This window comes from Protopterus annectens, chromosome 5.part0, assembly GCF_019279795.1.
Source record: "Protopterus annectens isolate FY-2018-M chromosome 5.part0, PAN1.0, whole genome shotgun sequence".
NCBI lineage: Eukaryota > Metazoa > Chordata > Ceratodontiformes > Protopteridae > Protopterus > Protopterus annectens.
The window spans coordinates 1419683751-1419706468 of NC_056735.1; the positions used below are offsets into that span (position 1 = coordinate 1419683751).

The following is a 22718-nucleotide window of genomic DNA, read 5'->3' on the forward strand; positions in this document are numbered from 1 at the left end:
GTGGCAGGGCATCAATCGGTTAGTGTAATTTAAAACTCACAACCAATACAGCTCAATTAGGACACAAATAGGACAGATAATTTCTGCAAAGACTAACAGCAAAATACAAGTTTATATTATAGATAATCACCTTGCACAGTAACCACAGTAACTGTGGATAGACAAAGCATTTTATACAGGTGGAATGACCTAGGCAACAGGCGATCTGTCTCAATAGTTTCTGAAAATATAAATGCACTGGAAGTGTAATTACCTAGATTTCTCATATTTTTGAAGAGAAGAAAAATCTGAGCAAAGCAATTTCGAAGGAATGACTTGGTTTGGGTATTTAAATATTTAGTGTAAGCCTTTATACAGTTCTATAATAACCTTTCCCCTTGAATATCATTTTTGTTTTATTAGCAAAAGGAATGAATTTTGATGCTGGAAACACTTTACTGGGAAGAGTTGTTGTATCAGTGGGGTAACGTTAAATGTGCCTCTAGCTTTTAAGTGAAAGCTGTTATTTTCTTTTACAGCAATACTGCAGAAATGCTCATTCTTTTCAATTTTCAGCATTCAGATAGTTACCTGGCAGCGGCTTTCTTTCTGAGACAACAACAACATATAAGATAAACAAAAAAGAGGATTTTATACATTGTCAGAATGGCCTACTGGCTTATCAACTCCACCAGCACATAATCAAGAAACAGTGTCTCTCTAAATAACTTAAAATGGAAAAACAAGTTTCCCTCTGTAGAAGAGAGATTTTCTTCTCATTACATGGTTCCTGAATTCTACTAAATTCAGTCTATAACCCCACTGAAACGTTTTCACCAAAACAAACCAAGACAAAGAAATGGTGCTGTAACAAGATTTTTAATATACTAATTCAGATGTAGGTAGTTAGATTTCCTATTTATAGTTGTGAATGTCAGACCATGAAACATCTTCAGATACAGTTGCTGACTAGTAATTAACGAAATACGAGTACATTACATACTGCAAATATGGGTTTGATTCTCAAAGTCTCCATCTGCATAATAACGGATTAAACAAAATACCTGCTTCACTCCTGAAAGCAGAAAGATGTGCACTACTTGATTAATATAAATGAATGAATAATACCATTTATATTCTGAGACATGGTAAGAAGAAATGAATAGAAAAAATAAAAACATGCAAACCAATCTTGTTTTAGGCAGGCATCAGTCTCTCACACTGGGACACTATTTTATCTACTGTACATAAATGTAGGTGCAGAAACAATATATGAAGGCTTAAATGCAGCCATTATTTCATTATGCTGAAGTCATGCTACTGGTGAAATGAATACCCAAAACACGTAGACAAAACGATACTGGAAGGAATGCTGTGAAAAGACAAGAACAGACATAAACTGCTAATCTGCTTTCACAAATACTTTTTTATGCTGACTGGATATAAGGGTTCATTTTAAAATAAAAACTATTAAATGAAAAATCTCTATTTATTTAAGGCATTATTTTACAATATTCACTATAATGGGATACACTGAATTCCATGCATCTCTGTGTTTAAAATAAAGATACCAGACAGTGGACTCTCAAAACAATTAAGTAAAATTTAATATCACAAATCCAGTACTGTAATATCCAGCTAAGAAACATGAGAAGCAAACTGATAACCCAGTAAAAATGACTTGTGTTTGCCAGTTTTAAAATGCTTGGAAATGTAGCCATTATTTATATACAGAATGGCTAGCACTGAAATATTGTTTTCTACAATGGCAGTGGGTTGGAAGAATAAAAGAAATGGTAAAAACTGTCTTCTTATTTACAAATTTAAATAAACATTACAACCCTCCCTGTAGTGCTTGTGTAAATGCAGAAGCATTGCTGCTGTGCAGGTCATGCAAAGGTTGGTCCATAGTTTAAAACTTTCCATTCTGTTAATTTCTTAAAGCGAAGGGGTCTCAAATCTGTATACAAAAGCCCATGATTTAATGAGGAACAGAAACAAAATCTCTGATTGTTGGCATTTGAAACTTCATTGGAGTCCTCTGGCAACCACAAGTTGTTCTTCTGTAGGTTTAATACCCTTTAGCCTTCAGTATAAGAGTACAGACTGAATGGAGAACAATAGCTGGTTGTTATGTTTATTTACCCTTACAACAAGCTGGGTTAACCCCTGCAAAACAGCTTTACTAAGCCCGTTAACCACAAAGAACTTATGACCTGCTGCAGTATCTCTGTGATGCAAATCCGACTGCAGACTGTATGAAGTGCTGACATACGGCATTTGAGAGAGAAAAGAGGAAAAAAAAAAAAACAAAATGCAGTATAAATGATAAGTCTTATCAGATCCTAAACTGTTACACAGCAATATGAAAATGTAACAAAGTTATCTGAATTATTACAAAGTTTCTTTTTGCGATTTGGATTCAATTTTCTAGAGTAAAGAACTACTGTTAACCTTGTTTTATTTTATGTTTTTCTTCATGAGGACAGTCCTGGAAGATGCTAAATCTGTAGCACAGGTGTAGTGATTTTCCAGAAGCAAAGCTATTAGGAAGAATTTAAAATGGCATAGCTATACTGCATATATATGGAGGCAAACAGTTTCATATCTCATTATGAGTATGTAGCTCTTCACTTAAATGAACAGACACAGCAAATCAATAGCATACGTATGCCCTGTTATATACATTTAACCCAAATATTTCTGTGAAACTGGTAAACTGTGGCTTTACTTTCACAGAAATGTTTATTTTCACAGAAGTTTTTCTTGAGTATATTACATTTAATTGTTTTGCTTCTGCTGACCTCACCTGCAGTTAGGTGTTTTTACAGAAAAGATCAATAGGTCATTAGTGCTGTATGGATTAAAATATGGACTCCAACTGTAATTTTCTACCTACACATTCATGTGATTTACACATGACACTGATGGCTATTTTAACTGTACAATTTAGTCCTATTATATGCTTTCAGTAATCTATTAGTTCAACGGCTGGGATAGACAGGTAGATACAGAAACGGGTATGCAGACAGAGAGATATATTTAAAGAAAAGGTGAGATAAAACAGAGAGAGAAAGTGACCACATTTGCTAAATACCAGACTGTTAAGATGACAACAAAGCAAATGGAAAAGGGAAGAGCTACTAGACAAAAACAATCTGACTGTGAGAGTTTTTTTAACACACACACACACACACACACACACACACACACACACACACACACACACACACACACACACACACACACACACACACACACAGACACATTCATAAGATGCTGCAACTGAATGAGATCTCAGCAATATCCTAAAGAAGTAAAATAATACATTATACACAAGACAGTACACAAGTCATTCAATCATATTACATAAAAAAACGAACACATTGATTAGTCGATCAACTGTACCAGGTCCTTTATTTAAAAATCTATTTAATTGTGAGAAAACTGTTTTAGTACACTGCTTTTAAGATCAAATTTATGACAACATAGTTTTTAAGCACCTACATAGAAACCGAATCATTTAACATACATAGGAAAATGCTTTCCAGTAATTATTTATCATTGATGGCTTTGGCGAGGTCAACAATATTCCTTGCTTGCCTTAATAAAGGCATGTCGATCATACTTCCATGAAATGTGAATGCACCCTGAAAGACAGTAAAAGGAAAACAAGACATTTAGGTTTCTGTCACTGGCTCCTAAATAACAAATTACTTCTGAAAAATAACTTCAGACAATGAATAATGAGGAGAAAAAGTCAATTTAATTTGCCTCACTTACACTTTTAATACAGGGCAGCAACAGAATCATTATTCTGCCTTAAAAATAAAACTGTATGATTATAGCATGTTGACAACTCCACTAAAGATGACATTAAGCATGATGTTTACATTTTAACACTTGCAGTCTTTTATGTTTTTATATATCATCTCTGCTCTCATGTTCACCTTTCCCTTTGTGCATTTTGACATTTTACATAACCCTAGCAAAAAAAACACACACTTCGTCACATACAGAATTTCAGCATTATGTAAACAGTTTAATATGGATAACATGTTTTTATTAAGCAGCATATGATGAAGAAATTGTTAGATAAAGTGTTCTAATTAGTGGCAGGTAATACCTAGCTTTTACATTTTTCCAACATGTATGTAAAAATTGCAATCCAGGTGAGTTACTCAAGACCACATAGTAAGTAAAGGCTTTCAACATCATTGTTTTGAAACTGCAGTGTAGCCAGAAATTGGCATCTAAGTAAGAGGTGCTACTTTCAAAGCGTTACATGAAAGATTATGAACAGAGAAATAAGCATGTGATAGCCTGCTGAAAAAAGTGTTGTTTCTGAACATATGTGTAACAGAAGGCCTTTCCTGACTTGAAAGCAGTTCTGTCACCGCTAATTCACAGCCAGACCCTCAGCTGTGGAGCTATCTTTGCTACGGTACTGGAGCCATCCAAAATGTGTCAGGACTGCAGACATTAGAAAGTACATTCTTTCAGAATGTTATCTATGCCACTTATGAAACTGCTGCAGTCATGACCTCAGTGACCCATTCCCATTTCTGAAGGTCTGTATACTTATTTTCCATTGATCCATCCATCTACAGAGACATAACCTGTTATTTCTTTTATAAAATGTGGGTGGGACTTGATGACATAACAAATGGGCTAGTATTACTGTTGACATATGTAAAATGAAGATAAACTGTTACCATTACGAGCACATGAATATCATTTATCTTAGCTTTTGAACAGATCACAGATACTTAACCACAGACTGCTACTGCTACTCCAGTTTTTAATGACAGAATAGTAGCTTTTAAACAAAGCTGTTACACTATTTGTATGTATGTATACATACAATGTATATATTTACATACATATATACATACACACACACACACACACACATATATATATATATATATATATATATATATATATATATATATATATATATATATAAATATATATATATATATATATATAAATTGCCATTACTTTTAAAAAACGCTGTTTTACTATATATTGCCATTAATTCATGGCAAAAGGGGTAAGCAAACAAAACATTTAAAGAACCTTTGATACCTCTAGGAATATTTTGCAAAACACAATGAGGCTTACTCTACTGAATTCGTATCCTATATATATATATATTTCATACACTAGACTTGTCTGTATTTATTACTTACTTCCCTAATTCAATTCAGTTTTATTGTCATATGTACTAGAGACAGCATTACAAAATGCAATGAAAGTCTTATTCTGCAAATCCTCCAGCAACATATAAAAACAATGACAATTAAGAAGTAATCTAAGACAACAAATAGACAATAATATAAATAGCAATATCAGTAAATATATATAACTGTGCAAAAGAGTGCATTTCTGCAAAAAAAAAAAAAAGCTCATATCACTGGAGGGAGAGGAAGTATATGACTTTTACTTAAGAATCTAACAGCTTGAGGTATAAAACTGTCTTTCAGCCTGGTTGTTCTGGCCGCCATGCTCTTATAACACCTCCCTGATGGTAGCAACATAATCAGTTTGTGTTGTGAGTGGGTAGTTTCCATGATAAGATTTTGAGCCCTCCTAAAAACTCTTTTGGTGTAGATGACCTCCAATGCAGGGAGTGTTACTCCATTGATGTTTTTATTACTCACTGCAGAGCCTTTTCATCCTGTATTGTACTATTCCCAAATCACACTGTAATAGAGTGGGAGAGAATGCTCTGAATTGTACATCTGTAGAAGATGCTGAAGATGGTGTTGGGAATGCTAAACTTCCTCAGTCTTCTCAGAAAATGCAGTCACTGCCTGCTTTTCCCTACCAGGTCTGTGACGCTATGAGTCCAGGTAAGGTCCTCAGAGATGTTAATACTAAAGAATTTGAATGTAGCCACTCTTTCCACCTCAGACTCACCAATATATAATTATATTCCTCTGTGTATCAATGATCATCTCTTTAATTTTACTGGTATTAATTCCCTAATTAAAATATATGTTTTAGGAGCCCAAGAGTTTGCTATCTACAACAAAACCTGTTCCTTCAGTTTCTGACGGCCACAGACGTACCACATTTGATTTAAATATGAGATGCAGCAGTGTTAGAGTAGAATAATTTTCTTGAAAAAGAGGGTAGCTGAAAAGTATGCTCTCCTCCACATAAAAACAAATAACATATTGCTTTTTCCAGTGTTTCCTTTTCAGGAAATGGTACTGCCAGGGCACTAGTGTCATTGAACCACAAGGTGATTTGTTACAACTTCATAAATGGTACCAGATCAATTTTTTTTCCTATTACAATCTTTATAGTGGGAAGATTTTTTCTAAATACACAGATTATTTACATATGTATATAAATTGTTTTTAGAGATCAAACTAACAACAGTCATACATTAAAGTATACATGAAACTGTAGCCAAATACTCCTGTAAAGCACCCCAGCAATATGCATATTATAAGGACATAAATCAACAACTGGAAAGGCCGCAGAAATACCTCACTAAAAGAATCACAGGCCTAAAGCAGATGCCCTATGCTGACCTTCTAAAAAAACTCCAGCTATACTCTGCTGCATATCGTCTACTCAAAGGCGATCTCTGCTTAACATACAAGTCCATGTCAAACCCAGAGCTGTTGGACATGCTGTACTTAAAGAAATCCCAATCTCTCAGAGCCACATGCTCCAGGGATCTCAACCTTGTCATCACAATGAACAAAACATGCTGGAGGGATAGGTTACTGACCCAGAGACTCCCCAGACTCTGGAATGGACTGCCCATACATATCAAGCAGAGCGCCTCTTTGGCCCTCTTCAAAAAAAACCTTGAAGATTGGATGGGAGATAGGAAATTCACCCCGGGGATCATGTCACTTGTCCTGCTAGACAGGGGTCCAGGGAAGTAAATATTGTGGGAAGAAATAGCCAGGGAATTGTTATGGCTAGGCTTGTATAGGCCCTAGGGCCGATAGCCTAGTACCAACCTATGAACAAGGCCTATTTCCCTACTCAGGGTGACTTAAAAGAAGAGTTCCTGCAGACTTCAATCCTTTCCATTTATATGCTACTACAGCTTATACTCTACTTGTACCCACAGTCCTCTAGTGTGACATCACAGTCACCTGCCATGACAGCAAATTTTTGCTAAAATGTCACAAGCACCAGCCAGTAACAACATAACAACATAAACAGATGAACTCATAGGAATAAAATTATATTTAAGTGAATATGACACCAGAGATAAATGATAGGTAAATGTGAAATACAAATAGAGAAACACCATCACACACATATTTTTTCTGTAAATCTGTATCTGAAGGTGTCAAGTACTTTTCTTTTTTTTTTGCTAGTCTGCATGATCTGCCTAATAGGTCTTTTGCTAGTGCCCCATTGGCTCATTTGCTTTCACATAAGGGCAACAGCCAGGCATCTTCAGATGGTGCAAGAGCATTACAGCCCATTTGCTCCCCGTATGGTGAAACTTACTAGTATAAACATTCCTATGTGAGGGGGAGAGTCAAGCAGTAGGGCATGGGTCACTCTGCCAATCCAGTGAACTTTTTTACCTTCCAGTTCTGCAGGCAGCTTGCAGACACTGTAATCGCTACTGCTCAGAGCAGGGCATACTTATAATACTACCATGCCCTACATGAGAAGCAGGGCATGCCATGGCATATTGTATTACTACCCATGCCCTACATAAGAAGCAGGGCATGCTGTAATACTACCCATGCCCTACATGAAACAGGGCATGGCATGGCATGTTGTAATACTACTCATGCCCTACATGAGAAGCAGGGCATGGCCTGCTACAATACTACGCGTGCCCTACATGAGTAGCAGGGTACAGCATGGCATGCTGCAATACTACACAAACCCTACATGAGAAGCAGGGCACGACATGGCATGCTCTAATACTACACATGCTCTACACGAGAAGCAGGGCATGGCAGGGCATGCTGTAACACTACCCTTGCCCTACATGAGAAGCAGGGCATGGCAGGGCATGCTGTAATAGTACCTATGCCCAACATGAGAAGCAGAGCATGGCAGGGCATGCTGTAATACTACTCATGCCCTACATGAGAAGCAGGGCATGCCATGGCATGCTGTAATACTACCCATGCCCTACATTAGAAGCACGGCATGCCATGGTATGCTGTAATACTACCCACACCCTACATGAGAAGCAGGGCAGGGCAGGGCATGGCATGCTGTAATACTACCCATGTCCTACATAAGAAGCAAGACAGGGCATGGCAAGCTGTAATGCTACCCATTTTCTACATAAGTAGCAGGGCAGGGCATGCTGCAATACTATTAATGCCCTACATGAGAAGCAGGGCATGGTAGGGCATGCTGTAATACTACTCATGATCTATATGAGAAGCAGGGCATATGCCCTGCATGAGAAGCAGGAGAGGGCATGGCATGCTGTAATGCTACCAGTGCCCTACATGAGAAGCAGGGCATGCCATGGTATGCTGTAATGCTACCCATGCCCTACATGAGAAGCCAGGCATGGCATGCTGTAATACTACCCATGCCCTACATGAGAAGCAGGGCATGGCATGGCATACTGTAATGCTACCTGTGCCCTACATGAGAAGCAGGGCATTCTGTAATACTACCTGTGCCCTACATGAGAAGCAGGGCATGGCAGGGCATGCTGTAATGCTACCCGTGCCCTACATGAGAAGAAGGGCATGGCAGGGCATGCTGTAATGCTACCAGTGCCCTACATGAGAAGCAGGGCATGCTGTAATGCTAACAGTGCCCTACATGAGAAGCAGGGCATGGCAGGGCATGCTATAATACTACACATGCCCTACATGAGAAGCAGGGCATGGCAGGGCATGCTGTAATGCTACCAGTGCCCTACATGAGAAGCAGGGCATGGCAAGGCATGCTATAATACTACACATGCCCTACATGAGAAGCAGGGCATGTCAGGGCATGCTGTAATACTACTCATGCCCTACATGAGAAGCGGGGCATGCCATGGCATGCTGTAATACTACCAGTGCCCTACATGAGAAGCAGGGCATGGCAAGGCATGCTATAATACTACACATGCCCTACATGAGAAGCAGGGCATGCTGTAATACTGCTCATGCCCTACATGAGAAGTGGGGCATGCCATGGCATGCTGTAATACTACCCATGCTCTACATGAGAAGCATGGCAGGACATGCTGTAATGCTACCAGTGCCCTACATGAGAAGCAGGGTACAGCATGGCATGCTGTAATACTACTCATGCCATACATGAGAAGCAGGGTAGGGTAGGGCAGGGAATGCTGTCATACTACCCATGCCCTACATGAGAAGCAGGGCAAGGCATGGCATGCTGTAATACCAACATATCTCACTGGTTGAACAGTTTTACCATCTATGCAGTGTGGGCCTATTAGACTCCTTCCATGGGTGATCTTCCACACACTGTTAGGTGTTGCCAATGCAGTGAGATGATCTGCTTTCCCTCCCCCCAGGATGGGTAGCTAGGTATCAGCTGTTCATTATCATCCTTCCTGCTTTGCCCCTCTAGGAATGATGATATTAATCGAACACAAATCAATCAGGGCTTCATACCTCTATGCACAAGGCTGGGAGGGTATTCTTTAAATCTACATATCAAGTAATGAATTTGAGAATGTAAATTCAATTAAATTGCATATATTAAATATAAACCAGTCTATGCAATTGATGGTATAAATAATTTTTTATCACTTAGTGCAAGACACAAATGTGGCAAAAATATGTGTAACTTTTTATGCATACTTGAATATGTCAGCCATAAATCAAATATTTAAGTGCCTGCTCAGGACATGACATCTAACATCATTTATGGACAATCAAACTGTTTTTTACTCTGCAATCAGCTCTTATGATTTGACTCTTTATACATGCAAAAAAACAAAACAAAACAGATCAATCAAGTCACTTTCTAAGAAATAACAGCCATACACAGACATGCAAACACAACACAGTCTCATACTTTTAGAAGGAAGGATAAGCAAAATATTTTTTGTTTCTTTCTGTGTCAGATCACAGGGCAGCTCAGTCATATCATATGTATTTAACTGTTACAACCCGTAAATCATTTCCAGTGTACTACTGTTCACTAGAAACTCATTTGGTGATTACTATTTCCCCTGACCATCAGCCTGCCACTGACATCCATGCTGTGTTGAAAGGTTTTACACTAAGTACCTTGTTTACTGCAACACCACCAGCATTATGAAGAGGACACAGAGTGGAAGACAACTGATGTACTGTTACCCTGAGAAACCATGAGAGATTATTTTCTTGGCATTTATTATGGTCACACCACTGACTTCTGCCAGTGCAATCAGATACAAGTGCTCAAACAAATACATAGTTGTAAAAGACTATTAATTAGTTATTTGACCCCAACAAGAAATCCCCGAGGGTCAACTGCCTGTCCCCAGAGAATCAGGAATGTCACTTGGTACACCACCCTTCCCTTCACTAAACACCCACATAACATTAAGTGTGTTCTTAAGCTAACGCAGTGTTATAAATGGATGTCTAATATCTGTAATGGACAGTGGCCTTATAACAATCAAGGCTGCTGCTTGAATGAAGAACAGAATTTATCCTAGTTTACAACAGCAGCCATCAGTTCAGCCCAGTGCTACTGACTCTTTATTTCTATATCCTTCTAAGATATGCCAATCTCTGTTAGTAACAAATTAAAAAATCCACTGCAATAAAGTTATTATGTGTTCTTGATAACTGCAACTGTCACAGCAACAAAGCCAAAACAACTTTTCACTGATTTGTCTGTATCAGTTCCATCTGCACAGTGTATTCTAAGCTATGCTATCCCTCACCTTATATAAGGCTCTTATACTAACATATTGTATCTGCAGCCTACATCTCTATTATCTTCTGTCTCTAAATGACATACCCCCCCTTATTTTTATTGCACCCTACTACCGCTTTAACATCTCCTGGCTTACTACCTTACTTTCTCTCTCCCTTCTTCTTTTGTTCCCTCTTGCATCACATCCCTTCTGTATCTCTCTCTACCCAGCCGCATGCCGCACACTGGCACCTTACAACTACTCTTCATAACAATAATCCTGCACTATCTTACTCAATCTTTCTCTCATTCCTCTTATCTCCTAGTCATTTATTTCAACCCCTATCACACCCCATGCATAACCCGACCACTTTCTGTACTGACACCTTTACCTACTTCCCTGGTGCTGTCTCTCAAAATTACATTTTCACATTGTTACTCCTGTGTAACTATCACTTTCACCAACATGGTACTAAAATACATTTTTCCCCTGCAAACCTCACTTTTTATAAGCAGGTTCTCACAAATGGATTTCTCTTTTCTTTCCTTTTAATGTCTTTGTTTTGAACCATTGCTGCCTTCACGTATTAGATTTTATAATGATCTACAAAACATTTTATCTGATGATATGTACTGTTGTCTTTGTTAAAACTCTGTTAATGTTACTATGTGTTCTACCTGCATTAATTCTGAAAAACAAAACTACAATGATTTTAAGTAATTTATCTGATTTGTGTACATGTATCATACTTGGAACTTTTCTCCTCAGGCCTCTGATGAAAAGCGAAAACTTATATCAAGATGGACAATCCCAGTAATCAAATTCTAATAAATAAATAAAATAAATACATTTACAGATATATATATATATATATATATATATATATATATATATATATATATATATATGTATACATACACATAACTGTTATTATTTGCATTTACTTAGATGGCGCATATTAAGCCAATAATTATTCCAATATTACTACACCTTCCAAATATGCATTTCACAGAAATTAATTCACATAAGCTTGGTTATTTCTTCCTAAAATGCATAGTTTAATTCACCCAATGTGAAATCCGATGCAACAGGCTTAGGATGACTGCACTTGTGCCTGTCTTGAAGATGCTTAATGCATCTCTGGACAAGGACATCATAGCCCTTATACCAATCATGGATCAACGGTATGACGTAAAGGGTGCTATACAGGGTCAAACAAAGTCTCTGTACCTCTTTCTAGTATGAAAGCAGGACATCACTATGCTCCTGGCAGTATTTATGGACACTAACATCTTCTTTGGTGTAAAAAATAATGTTACTGTGTAGAAAACACTGTATTTCCATGATCAGTAAACAATATTTCCATGCATACATTTTCTCCTTATTCAAAGGGTTTATTAATATAATAAATAACATTTCTTCTCGTCACTGCCACTTACTAGTATAGCAATAATATTATTCTACACAGCACCTACGAAATACTAATTAGGATATATGGATAGACTTTGTGTTACAGTACATGTGTTAAGACTTGGTTAATGGTTTACATTAAACATATTTAACAGAGCACAGCAACAAGCATTTTAGATGAGAAGAAGCAAAAATAGATGAACCCAGTTTGACTCTGCTGGATATGTTAAATAAACTAGTAGCACACCAGAGGTTCTGATATTTGTAACTGAAGATTTAGTTTAAATTTGTGAACTAACAATAAAAGAACACACAATATTAAAATGCCAGGGTCTCAGGCATTCCACAGAAATAATAATATTTAAAATGTAACTATCTGAAATGTTGACACCCACTAGACCGAGTCTCGAAACACAGAGACTGAATAGCCAAAAAAAAAAAATTATCTTACATATATTAAGTTCAAGATGGCCATTTCCTGGAATATTCTCTTTTTTACAAAGTATGGTGATCTCGGAGTTGGTATATAAAAGTTTGGGGGTACAGAGTGGGTTGCAAAAAAAGAAGTTGAAAGGAGAAGAGTGATGTTCAAGATCCTTTCTTCTCCTGCAGGTTTGGTCTTTTTCTCCCCACTTGTCGGCACGTGGCATTTTAAGTGCCAGCATTTCGACAAGGACCATTTAAAATAGACTATCACACATAATACAAATATACAAACAATTATTTGCTAGCAAAGAATGTTTTCTTGTATTGTGCATATCCATCCATCCACCCACAACTTCTTTTCCCATTTATGCACATGGGGATGGGGTGTCACTTCAATAGTGACAATCCTCTAGAGCAAAGGTTCACACTGCTGGGTGGCAGGCCCTGCTGTGGTTGTTCTTCCTTATCACACACCTGCATGCACACACATCTCTGGCCAATTTACTGTCTCCAATCCACCTACTGCATGTCCTTGGAATGTGGGAGGTAACTGGAGCACCTGGAGGAAACCCACACAAATACAGGGAGGACATGCAGAGTTTGCACAGAAGGTATCCCAGCTGAGAACCTAACCAAAGAATCTCTTGATGTGAGGTGATAATGCTATCCACTGCACTGCTGTGCTACCCCCCCTTCAGGGTAATTATCTTTAAAAGTGGGTAAATAATTAGAATTTTTCAGTAACTTACAAAAAATCTTACTGCAAAGAGAATATACCAGTGTTATAACAACATTAAAATATGCAAATAAATGTAACATTACATGTGCAAAATTAATTAGAAGCAAGATCTTATGTAAGACAGATCTGACCAAAGAAACAAGGAGGATATACTGAAAATCTAGAGTAGAAACAATTAGGATGTCCATGTTCTGGAAGTACAAAGTAAGACTGTGGCAAAAGGTCAAACCTTTTTTATTTCCTCTTCATATTTGCCCTCAGATTTTCAGCAACTCCTTCCAATGATACAACCCCATGCAGAAGACAGTCATTTTAACACTGACATCCGAAGGACATTGTGATAATCAACTTTCTCACAAAGTTTCTTGATGGCCATTACACTGCTCATAAGCAAAAATATTAAAAGATCATGCAACAATGAAAATGTGCTCAGATTTGAAAAAAAGTGTCACCAATGTAGAGAAGCTGATGCCTTTCCTCTAATGAAGCAAATTGATTTGCATAGCTTCTCTTACTTAGCAGCAGCAGCCTCTAAAAGGTAATACCACAGAATGACTGCATGCATGGGTGAGGGAGGCAGGTAAGTAGGAACATGCAGTGTCTGACTTGCTAGAAACACTTGTTTAACGCCCAGGATTTGAGTTAGTCTAATTTAGCCTGTACTGTACATGTGTATGTATGCAGAAGATGGCAACAGATCTAAGGGACCTAAAAAATAATGTGTTCCTATGTTTGTGGTATGCAGTTATTTCTTCTTAGCACTATATTCAGTGAGAGACTGAATGGTCACCATGGTGATTTTTTTTAACCGAGAGAGCTGAGTTCAGGAGGCTCATCATCATCACAAGGCTAGAAATGTTAACAGCAGACAGTCAAATCCTGTTCTTTATAGTATGTGTCATCTCAGTGATTAGTTCACCATCGCACTGTTTGAAATTTTTACCTTGGAAATTCATCTTTATTTCTCCAGTTCAAGTTACTCAACTTACATTAGAATAATTATGCTGTAAACACATTCATGCTATATATTGCTATACCATTGCTGCAATATTCTCAGAATGTTTTACTTCACTTTGACAATAAAACACTAGTATAACAAACATGCTTTGCTTGTTTTCCATCTTAACTGGTGGGTAATACACAGTACATAACCTGATAACATGGTTTAAAATTACAGGTAGTAGTTCTTGCTAGATATCAATAAAAGAGGAAATCTCAGCTAGTAGGGTTAAAATAAGACAATATTTTTTAACTAAAGAAATCTGTAAATGTCAAATAATCAGTAAGTAAGTAAGAAAGAAGGTGATCATCTGGAATTTAGAGATTTTACCAGGTGTGCATATATAAGGTTGTCTGCTAGTTGAAGGTCTGTTTATGTGGAAATGCAGATGCATCATTTTCTTACAGGGAAGTCCTTTCACGTAAACAAAGACTGCCACTACAAAATACTCCTGCTGTCTACTTCCCCAACAAACTAGTTGGCTTGTTAGTTAGCAGTTTAATACCGGTTATTTACAGCTAAGACAAATTTCCAAAATGCTGTTTTCATAACAAAATATATAAGTTGTGTGTCTGAGGTTAATAGTGAAAGTTTTCACGTTCCCTTCCTCCAATAAAGGCACTAACGCATATTGTGTTCAGAAGCCTTGTATTGCTATATTACAAAAACAAATGCAAACATTTGCAGCCACCTAGTGGGCTTTGTTGCTGTTTTTCACATTACCTTCTTCCCTTATCAGGTTTCAGTATACCCAACCTGCTTCTCAAACATACCCTCACTACTGTTACCACTCTGTCAAAGGAAATAATCTCTTTAGCTCTCACAAGAAGCATGGCCTTATGGTCTCATTTTTTCATGACATCCATTTCCTAAGTAATAATTTCCTCACCTCTTTTCTTTCTTAGTCTCTGGCATATGTACCCCACAACAAACTGTGAGCCCATATTTGGTAAAATACCACAGCTGGGGAATCACAAGTATTATTTTATTCATACTGAATGTTAATTACATTTTATGCAATCAAATGCATCCCATTATAATAAAGCAGCAAAAATAAAACATTCACACACAAAGAACTTAAACAGTTAACTCTTTTGTCAAGATATGTATGCATGAGTGAGTTTTCAAATATTTTACAAGCATTCTTAATGGTACTTCTCACATGGAAGAAATGTTTATTTTTGCTCTGTGTTACTTGGGTATTCTTTGTTTCTCCAATAAAAAGAGTTTGACAAAAAAAAATAAACACATCCAAACATCCTTATTAGGAGAATAAGGACTTTGACTCGTAGATTAAAAAAAATATTCTGGACAACTTAGCCCTGGAAAAATCATGCTTTCCATAAATCTAAGTTATGAATGCTTTGTAATTTTCTTAACCATTTTTTTCTGCATAAAATCTGTACTTTCTAATTACTGTATATGTGCAACTCTGCAGCTTTCAGACCTGTGCAATGGTAAATTGTATGTAGCTTTTTCCATTTTACTTCTTGAGATGGCAGAGGAGCTACAGACTAAAATATAGCTCTGTAGATCATTGTTGATAGTGGAACGCTTAACTGATATTTTTTTCCTTTATTGTCACCGGGGAATATAAATCTGTTAGTGGAACACCATCCTGGTAAACCTGGTAAAGGGACATCATAAAGCCATATAAAAGCAGTCAAATGGTCAATTATTATATCAGTTACATCATTATATTATAATATCTCAGAAAAAGAAACACTGTTTATCAGTTGTCAATTGTGTAAACACTGGTATTGTGCAGTTTCATTACAGCCAGTTTCCATGAGTTTGGGTATACTTTAGTACATAGCTCAGAGACTGCTTTTACAGAGACTTACTGTTGTCAGTGTTTTTTTCCTGAATGTTTTTTACTGAGAGTTTAAATTTCATCTGTGTGCTCTATGACTTTGTAAGCAAGTACACCGACTGTTTTTCCCTGTCTGAAATCTGCCTCCATTTGATTCCACTGTTTACTGTGGCATGATACTGGAAACAGTGCAAGAACATCTTTCTCTTCTCAAGGTTTCCGACCTTTTTTCCACAGTTGTGTAACCATGGCATTAGTAATTTTTAAGTAAAGGGGAACAGAGACTTTGCCATTTTTCAACAGTAATGTACAGGAGGCTGATCACCTGCAAAAACACAATTTTATTTCATTTTCTTCCAATGATAGTGTTTTTTTGTGCATAATGAGTAGTTATGGCAATCTAACTTTATAGGTTTATATTAACCTCAATGCTGGAAAACCACTGAGAAGCTTAGCCACATTGCCCTTGCAGTGATAAGGGTAGGCTAGTTTCCACTGTAGAAAGATCATTTTGCCTTAATACCAGGTATGAATTTGCAGTTATCCATGTAATCAATGAATATGGTCTTAAAGGTAGACAATGAGATACTTCACTTAATGTGCAAACAACATCTATTCCAAAAGTGGGGAACATACTGGGAAATAAATGCATCAAGCAAGCAACTGTTGTTAATCTTACAGAAGGTTTAAGTCTTTAGATCATGTGATTGTTAGGCTGTTTTTCTATTGCTTGCATGGTTTTCCATTGCACAAAATGCTAAGCATAGATTACCTCTCCAGACCCTGTATGAGATGGAATAGTGAAAAAGGAATTTTAATCTATCCAACTGGGTAGCTTAAGTGGAAAAAGCCTGAGATATTTTTAATTAGGAATCTTTAGGAATTTTCAAGTTGTGCAAGGCGATTTGACAGATACCTTCCAAAAGGGGCATTATATTTTATGATGAGTCTGAGAAGTGAGGTGTATACAGAAAATTCTGTGACCTGTATGAAATACCTCAAAAAATAAGTTGTGGAAGGAAGAAGGACTTCATGACTACAAATATGGCATGGTTGTTAAAGGTGAGATGGCTGTGTATGTAGCTATCCAAGTCTCTAATGACAGTCTGTTTTTTGGAAGGGTAAGGCTTTACCAAAGTTAACACTGCTGCACTTCCTTGAATCTAGGGTGAACATGTAGCTAACACAATAAGCATTGGTTTGATCCATGCCTTGCTGAAGAGTATGGGTATCTTGAGTAGAAATGACAACTGTACATTAGTTGCAGATGTTGTCTACAGAAGTAGTTAGCCAGAGTCCATGAATGTTCATTTTTACTTTTGAAACATAGATACTGAAAAAGACAGACCCAAAGCTGAACACTGTGGAAGACTGCTAGTGAAGTTTTTGTGGTTAAGGGACATACCCCTACCTTCCATCAGTAAGACAGTTTGCTATGCAGCAATGTATGGATCAACACTGATACTACTGAATACTACTAAATTTGTCTATGATTTGTTTCTTTCATTATGGATTTCATGACGTAGGCATCTTTTGTTTGACATAAAAAAAGAATTATGTGACACACATCATAACACTAGATCTTTGAAACAATGCTCTTATATCCAAGACAACTAGGACTTGAAGTTCCTAGATGCAGGGCTTGTTTGGCAGGTACTTTTTTCCACACATCAACTTTATCTTGACAATCCTAGCTAGAACTCTCAAGCTTCTTTCCCATTGCACCCCTTCAGAAAAAAATGGCTTAGTCTGAATAAAACACTTGATAAAGAGGAGGGGGCAGCTAAAGAGGCAGCATGAGGAACACAGAGTGGGAATGTCTTGCAGCCACAGCACTGCTAAGGAAATTCACTGTTTCAATGAGAAATTCCATTAAACTAATGCAACTTACTTTGAGGAACTACTAGGAAAAAGTCTTAAGCAGTACAGTAGAATTTATGGTGGCGAACCCTCTTATGGTACAACCCAGCTCAGGAACACTGAGAAAAAGGAGGTCTGGAACCTAGATGCATTGCCTAGTTTATAGTGCTTCACAACACAGGGATGAAAGATCGGGTTATGGCAGTACAAATCTCATCCAGTGGAACATGGCGAAAAATGCAGTAGTTGTAGTAGTAGTACCAATAATGGTAATAGTAACAGTAAAAGTAGTAGTATCAGTTGTAATAGTAGTAGCAGTAGCAGTAGCAGTAATAATAGTAGTAGTAGCTGCAGTAATAGTACTAGTAGCAGTAGCAGTATTACTAGTAGTAGTAGAAGCAGTAGCAGCAATAGTAGTACTAATAGTAGTAGAAGCTATAGTACTAGTAGCAGTAGAAACAGTAGCAGCAGTAGTAGTAGTAGCAGTAGTACTAGTAGTAGTAGCAGAAGTAGTAGTACTAATTGTAGTAGTAGACGCAGTAGTACTAGTAGTAGTAGCAGCAGTAGTAGTATTAATTGTAGTAGTAGAAGCAGTAGTAGTATTAATTGTAGTAGTAGAAGCAGTAGTACTAGTAGCAGCAGTAGTAGTACTAATTGTAGTAGTAGAAGCAGTAGTACTTGTAGTAGTAGCAGCAGTAGTAGTACTAATTGTAGTAGTAGAAGCAGTAGCACTAGTAGTAGTAGAAGCAATAGTAGTATTAATTGTAGTAGTAGAAGCAGTAGTACTAGTAGTAGTAGCAGTAGTAGTACTAATAGTAGTAGAAGCTGTAGTACTATTAGTAGTAGAAGCAGTAGCAGCAGTAGTAGTACTAATAATAGTACTAGAAGTAGTAGTACTAGTAGCAGCAGTAGTAGTATTAACTGTAGTAGTAGAAGCAGTAGTACTAGTAGTAGTAGCAGCAGTAGTAGTATTAACTGTAGTAGTAGAAGCAGTAGTACTAGTAGAAGCAGTAGCAGCAGTAGTAGTGCTAATAGTAGTATCAGTAGAAGCAAACTCAGCTTAAATGCAGCATAAACAACTCTGAAGTTATAACTCCTGCCTATAATATCATCCATAATAAAGAGGAAAGGTGGTGGTATTGCTTTAATATTTCCCAATAGCTACCACATTTCCCCTTACAGCATACCAATACCAATACCAATATTCAGTTCAGCAGTACTTCCTACTGTTTTCCTCAAAATAAACAATTATAAACAAGTATGCATTACTGTCCTTTACATCCTTCCTCTCAACAATACAGCATTGGATATCCACAACATTTCCACAAGAAAAAATACCAATAGGTGATGTGAATGTCAATTGGTTAGACATAAAATCTAACTCCCCTACATCTAGCATGACCTTATATGGTTTCACACAACTAATTAATAGCCCCACACATTACAGCAAGACATGAAATTCTCTATTAGACTGGATCCTAGTATCAGGCCCTAGCAAATACTCCACCAAAGGGACAATTTCAGACTCTCTCAGTGATCATCTCCCAATCTGTATAACTAGACATCTCATAGATCCAGTTAAATAGCATATTTATAAAACAACATGCAACCTTTCCAAATGTAACCCAGAAATATTCATTACTATCATTTATTAACTGGAACTTACTAAAATTATCTCCCCCTTAGACGATACTATACATGAATTCAATGCAACTTTTCTAAATATCCTAAATAGCCTTGCATGTCTTAGAAGGAAGAGACTAAACAGAATTAATGTGATTTGGCTATCCAAAAAGAGTGGAATGCTAATGCAGGACAGAGAAAAAGCATGGAAAGAATGGCAAGAATATAAAACACCACGCTGTCGTGAAAACTTCAGAATGCTTCACAATCGTACTAAAAGCAAATAAATGACGACAAAAACTATACTATAATAACTTTCAGAATAATACTAAACAGAACCCTAACAAATTTTGGACATCCATTGAGGGGTTGATGAATGAAGAGAATGAGAGGGAGAGAAGGTTGGATGATGTAGGGATAGTAAATCATGAAGTACAATGGATTGGCAAGGAGGAAGTAAGGATAGCTATGAAGAGAATGAAGAATGAAAAGGCTGTTGGCCCAGATGACATACCTGTGGAAGCATGGAGGTGTTTAGGTGAAATGGCAGTGGAGTTTTTAACTAGATTGTTTAATGAAATCTTGGAAAGTGAGAGGATGCCTGAGGAATGGAGAAAAAAGTGTTTTGGTACCGATTTTTAAGAATAAGGATGATGTGCATTGCTGTAGTAACTACAGAGGGATAAAATTGATCAGTCACAGCATGAAGTTATAGGAAAGAGTAGTGGAAGCAAGGTTAAGAAGGGACGTGATGATTAGTGATCAGCAGTATGGTTTCATGCCAGGAAAGAGCACTACAGATGCGATCTTTGCTCTGAGAGTGTTGATGGAGAAGTACAGAGAATGTCGGAAGGAGTTGCATTGTGTTTTTGTAAACTTAGAGAAAGCATATGACAGGGTGCCTAGAGAGGAGTTGTGGTATTGTATGAGGAAGTCAGGAGTGTCAGAAAAGTATGTAAGAGTGGTACAGGATATGTACGAGGGTAGTGTGACAGTGGTGAGGTCTGTGGTGGGAGTGACGGATGCGTTTAAGGTGGAGGTGGGGTTATATCAAGGATCAGCTCTGAGCCCTTTCTTATTTGCAATGGTGATGGACAGGTTGACAGACGAGATCAAACAGGAGTCCCCGTGGACTATGATGTTTGCAGATGACATTGTGATCTGTAGTGAGAGTAGGGAACAGGTGGAGGAGACCCTGGAGAGATGGAGATATGCTCTAGAGAGAAGAGGAATGAAGGTCAGCAGAACTAAGACAGAATATATGTGTGTGAATGATAGGGAGGATAGAGGAATGGTGAGGATGCAAGGAGTAGAGGTGGCAAAGGTGGATGAGTTTAAATACTTGGGGTCAATAGTTCAGAGTAACGGTGAGTGTGGAAGAGAGGTGAAGAAGAGAGTACAGGCAGGATGGAGTGGGTGGAGAAGAGTGTCAGGAGTGATTTGTGACAGACGAGTACCTGTAAGAGTGAAAGGGAAGGTCTACAAGAGGGTAGTGAGACCAGCTATGTTATATGGGTTGGAGACAGTGGCATTGACAAAAAGGCAGGAGTTTGAGCTGGAAGTGGTAGAATTAAAGATGTTAAGATTTGCACTGGGTGTGACAAGGGTGGACAGGGTTAGGAATAAGTATATTAGAGGGTCAGCCCAGGTTGGAAGGTTTGGAGACAAAGCCAGAGAGGCACGATTACGTTTGTTTGGACATGTGCTGAGGAGGGATGTTGAGTATATTGGGAAAAATGCTAAGGATGAAGCTACCAGGTAACAGGAAAAGAGGAAGGCCTAAGATAAGGTTTATGGATGTGGTGAGAGAGGACATGCAGGTGGTTGGTGTGACAAAGCAAGATGCAGAGGACAGGAAGAAATGGAAACAGGTGATCTGCTGTGGCGTCCCCTAATGGGAACAGCTGAAAGAAGATGATGATTAAAGCAATCTTACATCCCGGCCAAAAATTTAACCCAAACCCCTCTCCCGATAACTCATCACTCGAAACTGCAATACAGTTCATCTCTTATTTTATAGAAAGTACAGCATCTCTAACCAAGGATTCCACAACATCTAATCCCAACCCTGTCCAACAGGCACATGTCACCACATCCACCTTCATCTTCTAACCAGTGCCCACATCCTACATAAAACTACTCTTAAACAACCTAAACCATGTTCTTCTTCAGCTGATGACCTTCCAAGCGAGTACATGAAAATAGCTGACAAAAGCTTTGCCTATTCTGACATAATCCTTATATATAGGTCAATCCGGAATCACATGCTTACCCTCTCTGGAAAAAGTCACACATCATCCCTCTGCACAGAAGAGGTAATTCAATAGACATTAATAACTGCAGACCTATAGCAATCATCTCCCGTCACCAAAATACTTGAAAAATGTATTCAAAAACAATTGCTAAACTATCTCCTGCAGGAAGAACCCCTACCCCCTACACAACATGGCTTCCATCCTTCCCATAGTACTAGCACTGCCCTACTAACCTTTACAAAAAGTGCATTGTCATCCCCTTTGGTAAAAACTCTGGACCCATGAACTACCACATAGGCAGTAGTCTACTTAACACTAAATGTGTGATAAGAGACCACGTGACCCAGGTGGACAGTAGTCTCTCCTTTGATAATCACATCGCCACAGTAGTCTGGAAGTCCTTTCACGTGGCACACCTCATCACAAAAGGGTTCTCATCCAGGAAAAAAGAGGTCATTGTTCCCCTCTACTCGACACTCATTAGACCCATTATAGAGTACAACGCCCCTTTTGGAATGTACCTCACAAGACATCAGCAGCAGCTGGAAAGGCCACAGAAGTACCTCACAGAGAGGATTACTGGCCTCAAACAAATGCCCTACACTGACCATCTCAAAAAAACTCCAGCTTTACTCTGTAGCATATCACCTACTCTGAGGTGATCTCTGCCTAACATATAAAGCTATGTTAAACCCAGAGCTGTTGGACATGCTACACCTAAAGAAATCCCAATCCCTCTGAGATACACACTCTAGGGACCTAAACCTTGTCACCACAAT

The 22718-nt window shown here is 37.9% G+C and overlaps 1 protein-coding gene across 1 annotated transcript in view; it reads right to left on the minus strand.

Moving 5' to 3' along the window:
* Positions 1 to 3369: 3369 nt before the first annotated feature.
* The window catches only part of CLYBL (citramalyl-CoA lyase), a 2235763-nt gene continuing 2216414 nt past the window's right edge, over positions 3370 to 22718 (minus strand). The window contains exon 9 of the mRNA XM_044071228.1: positions 3370 to 3629. Coding sequence (XP_043927163.1) covers positions 3534 to 3629 — 96 coding nt within the window. The 3' untranslated portion in view covers positions 3370 to 3533. The remainder of the gene's footprint in view (positions 3630 to 22718) is intronic.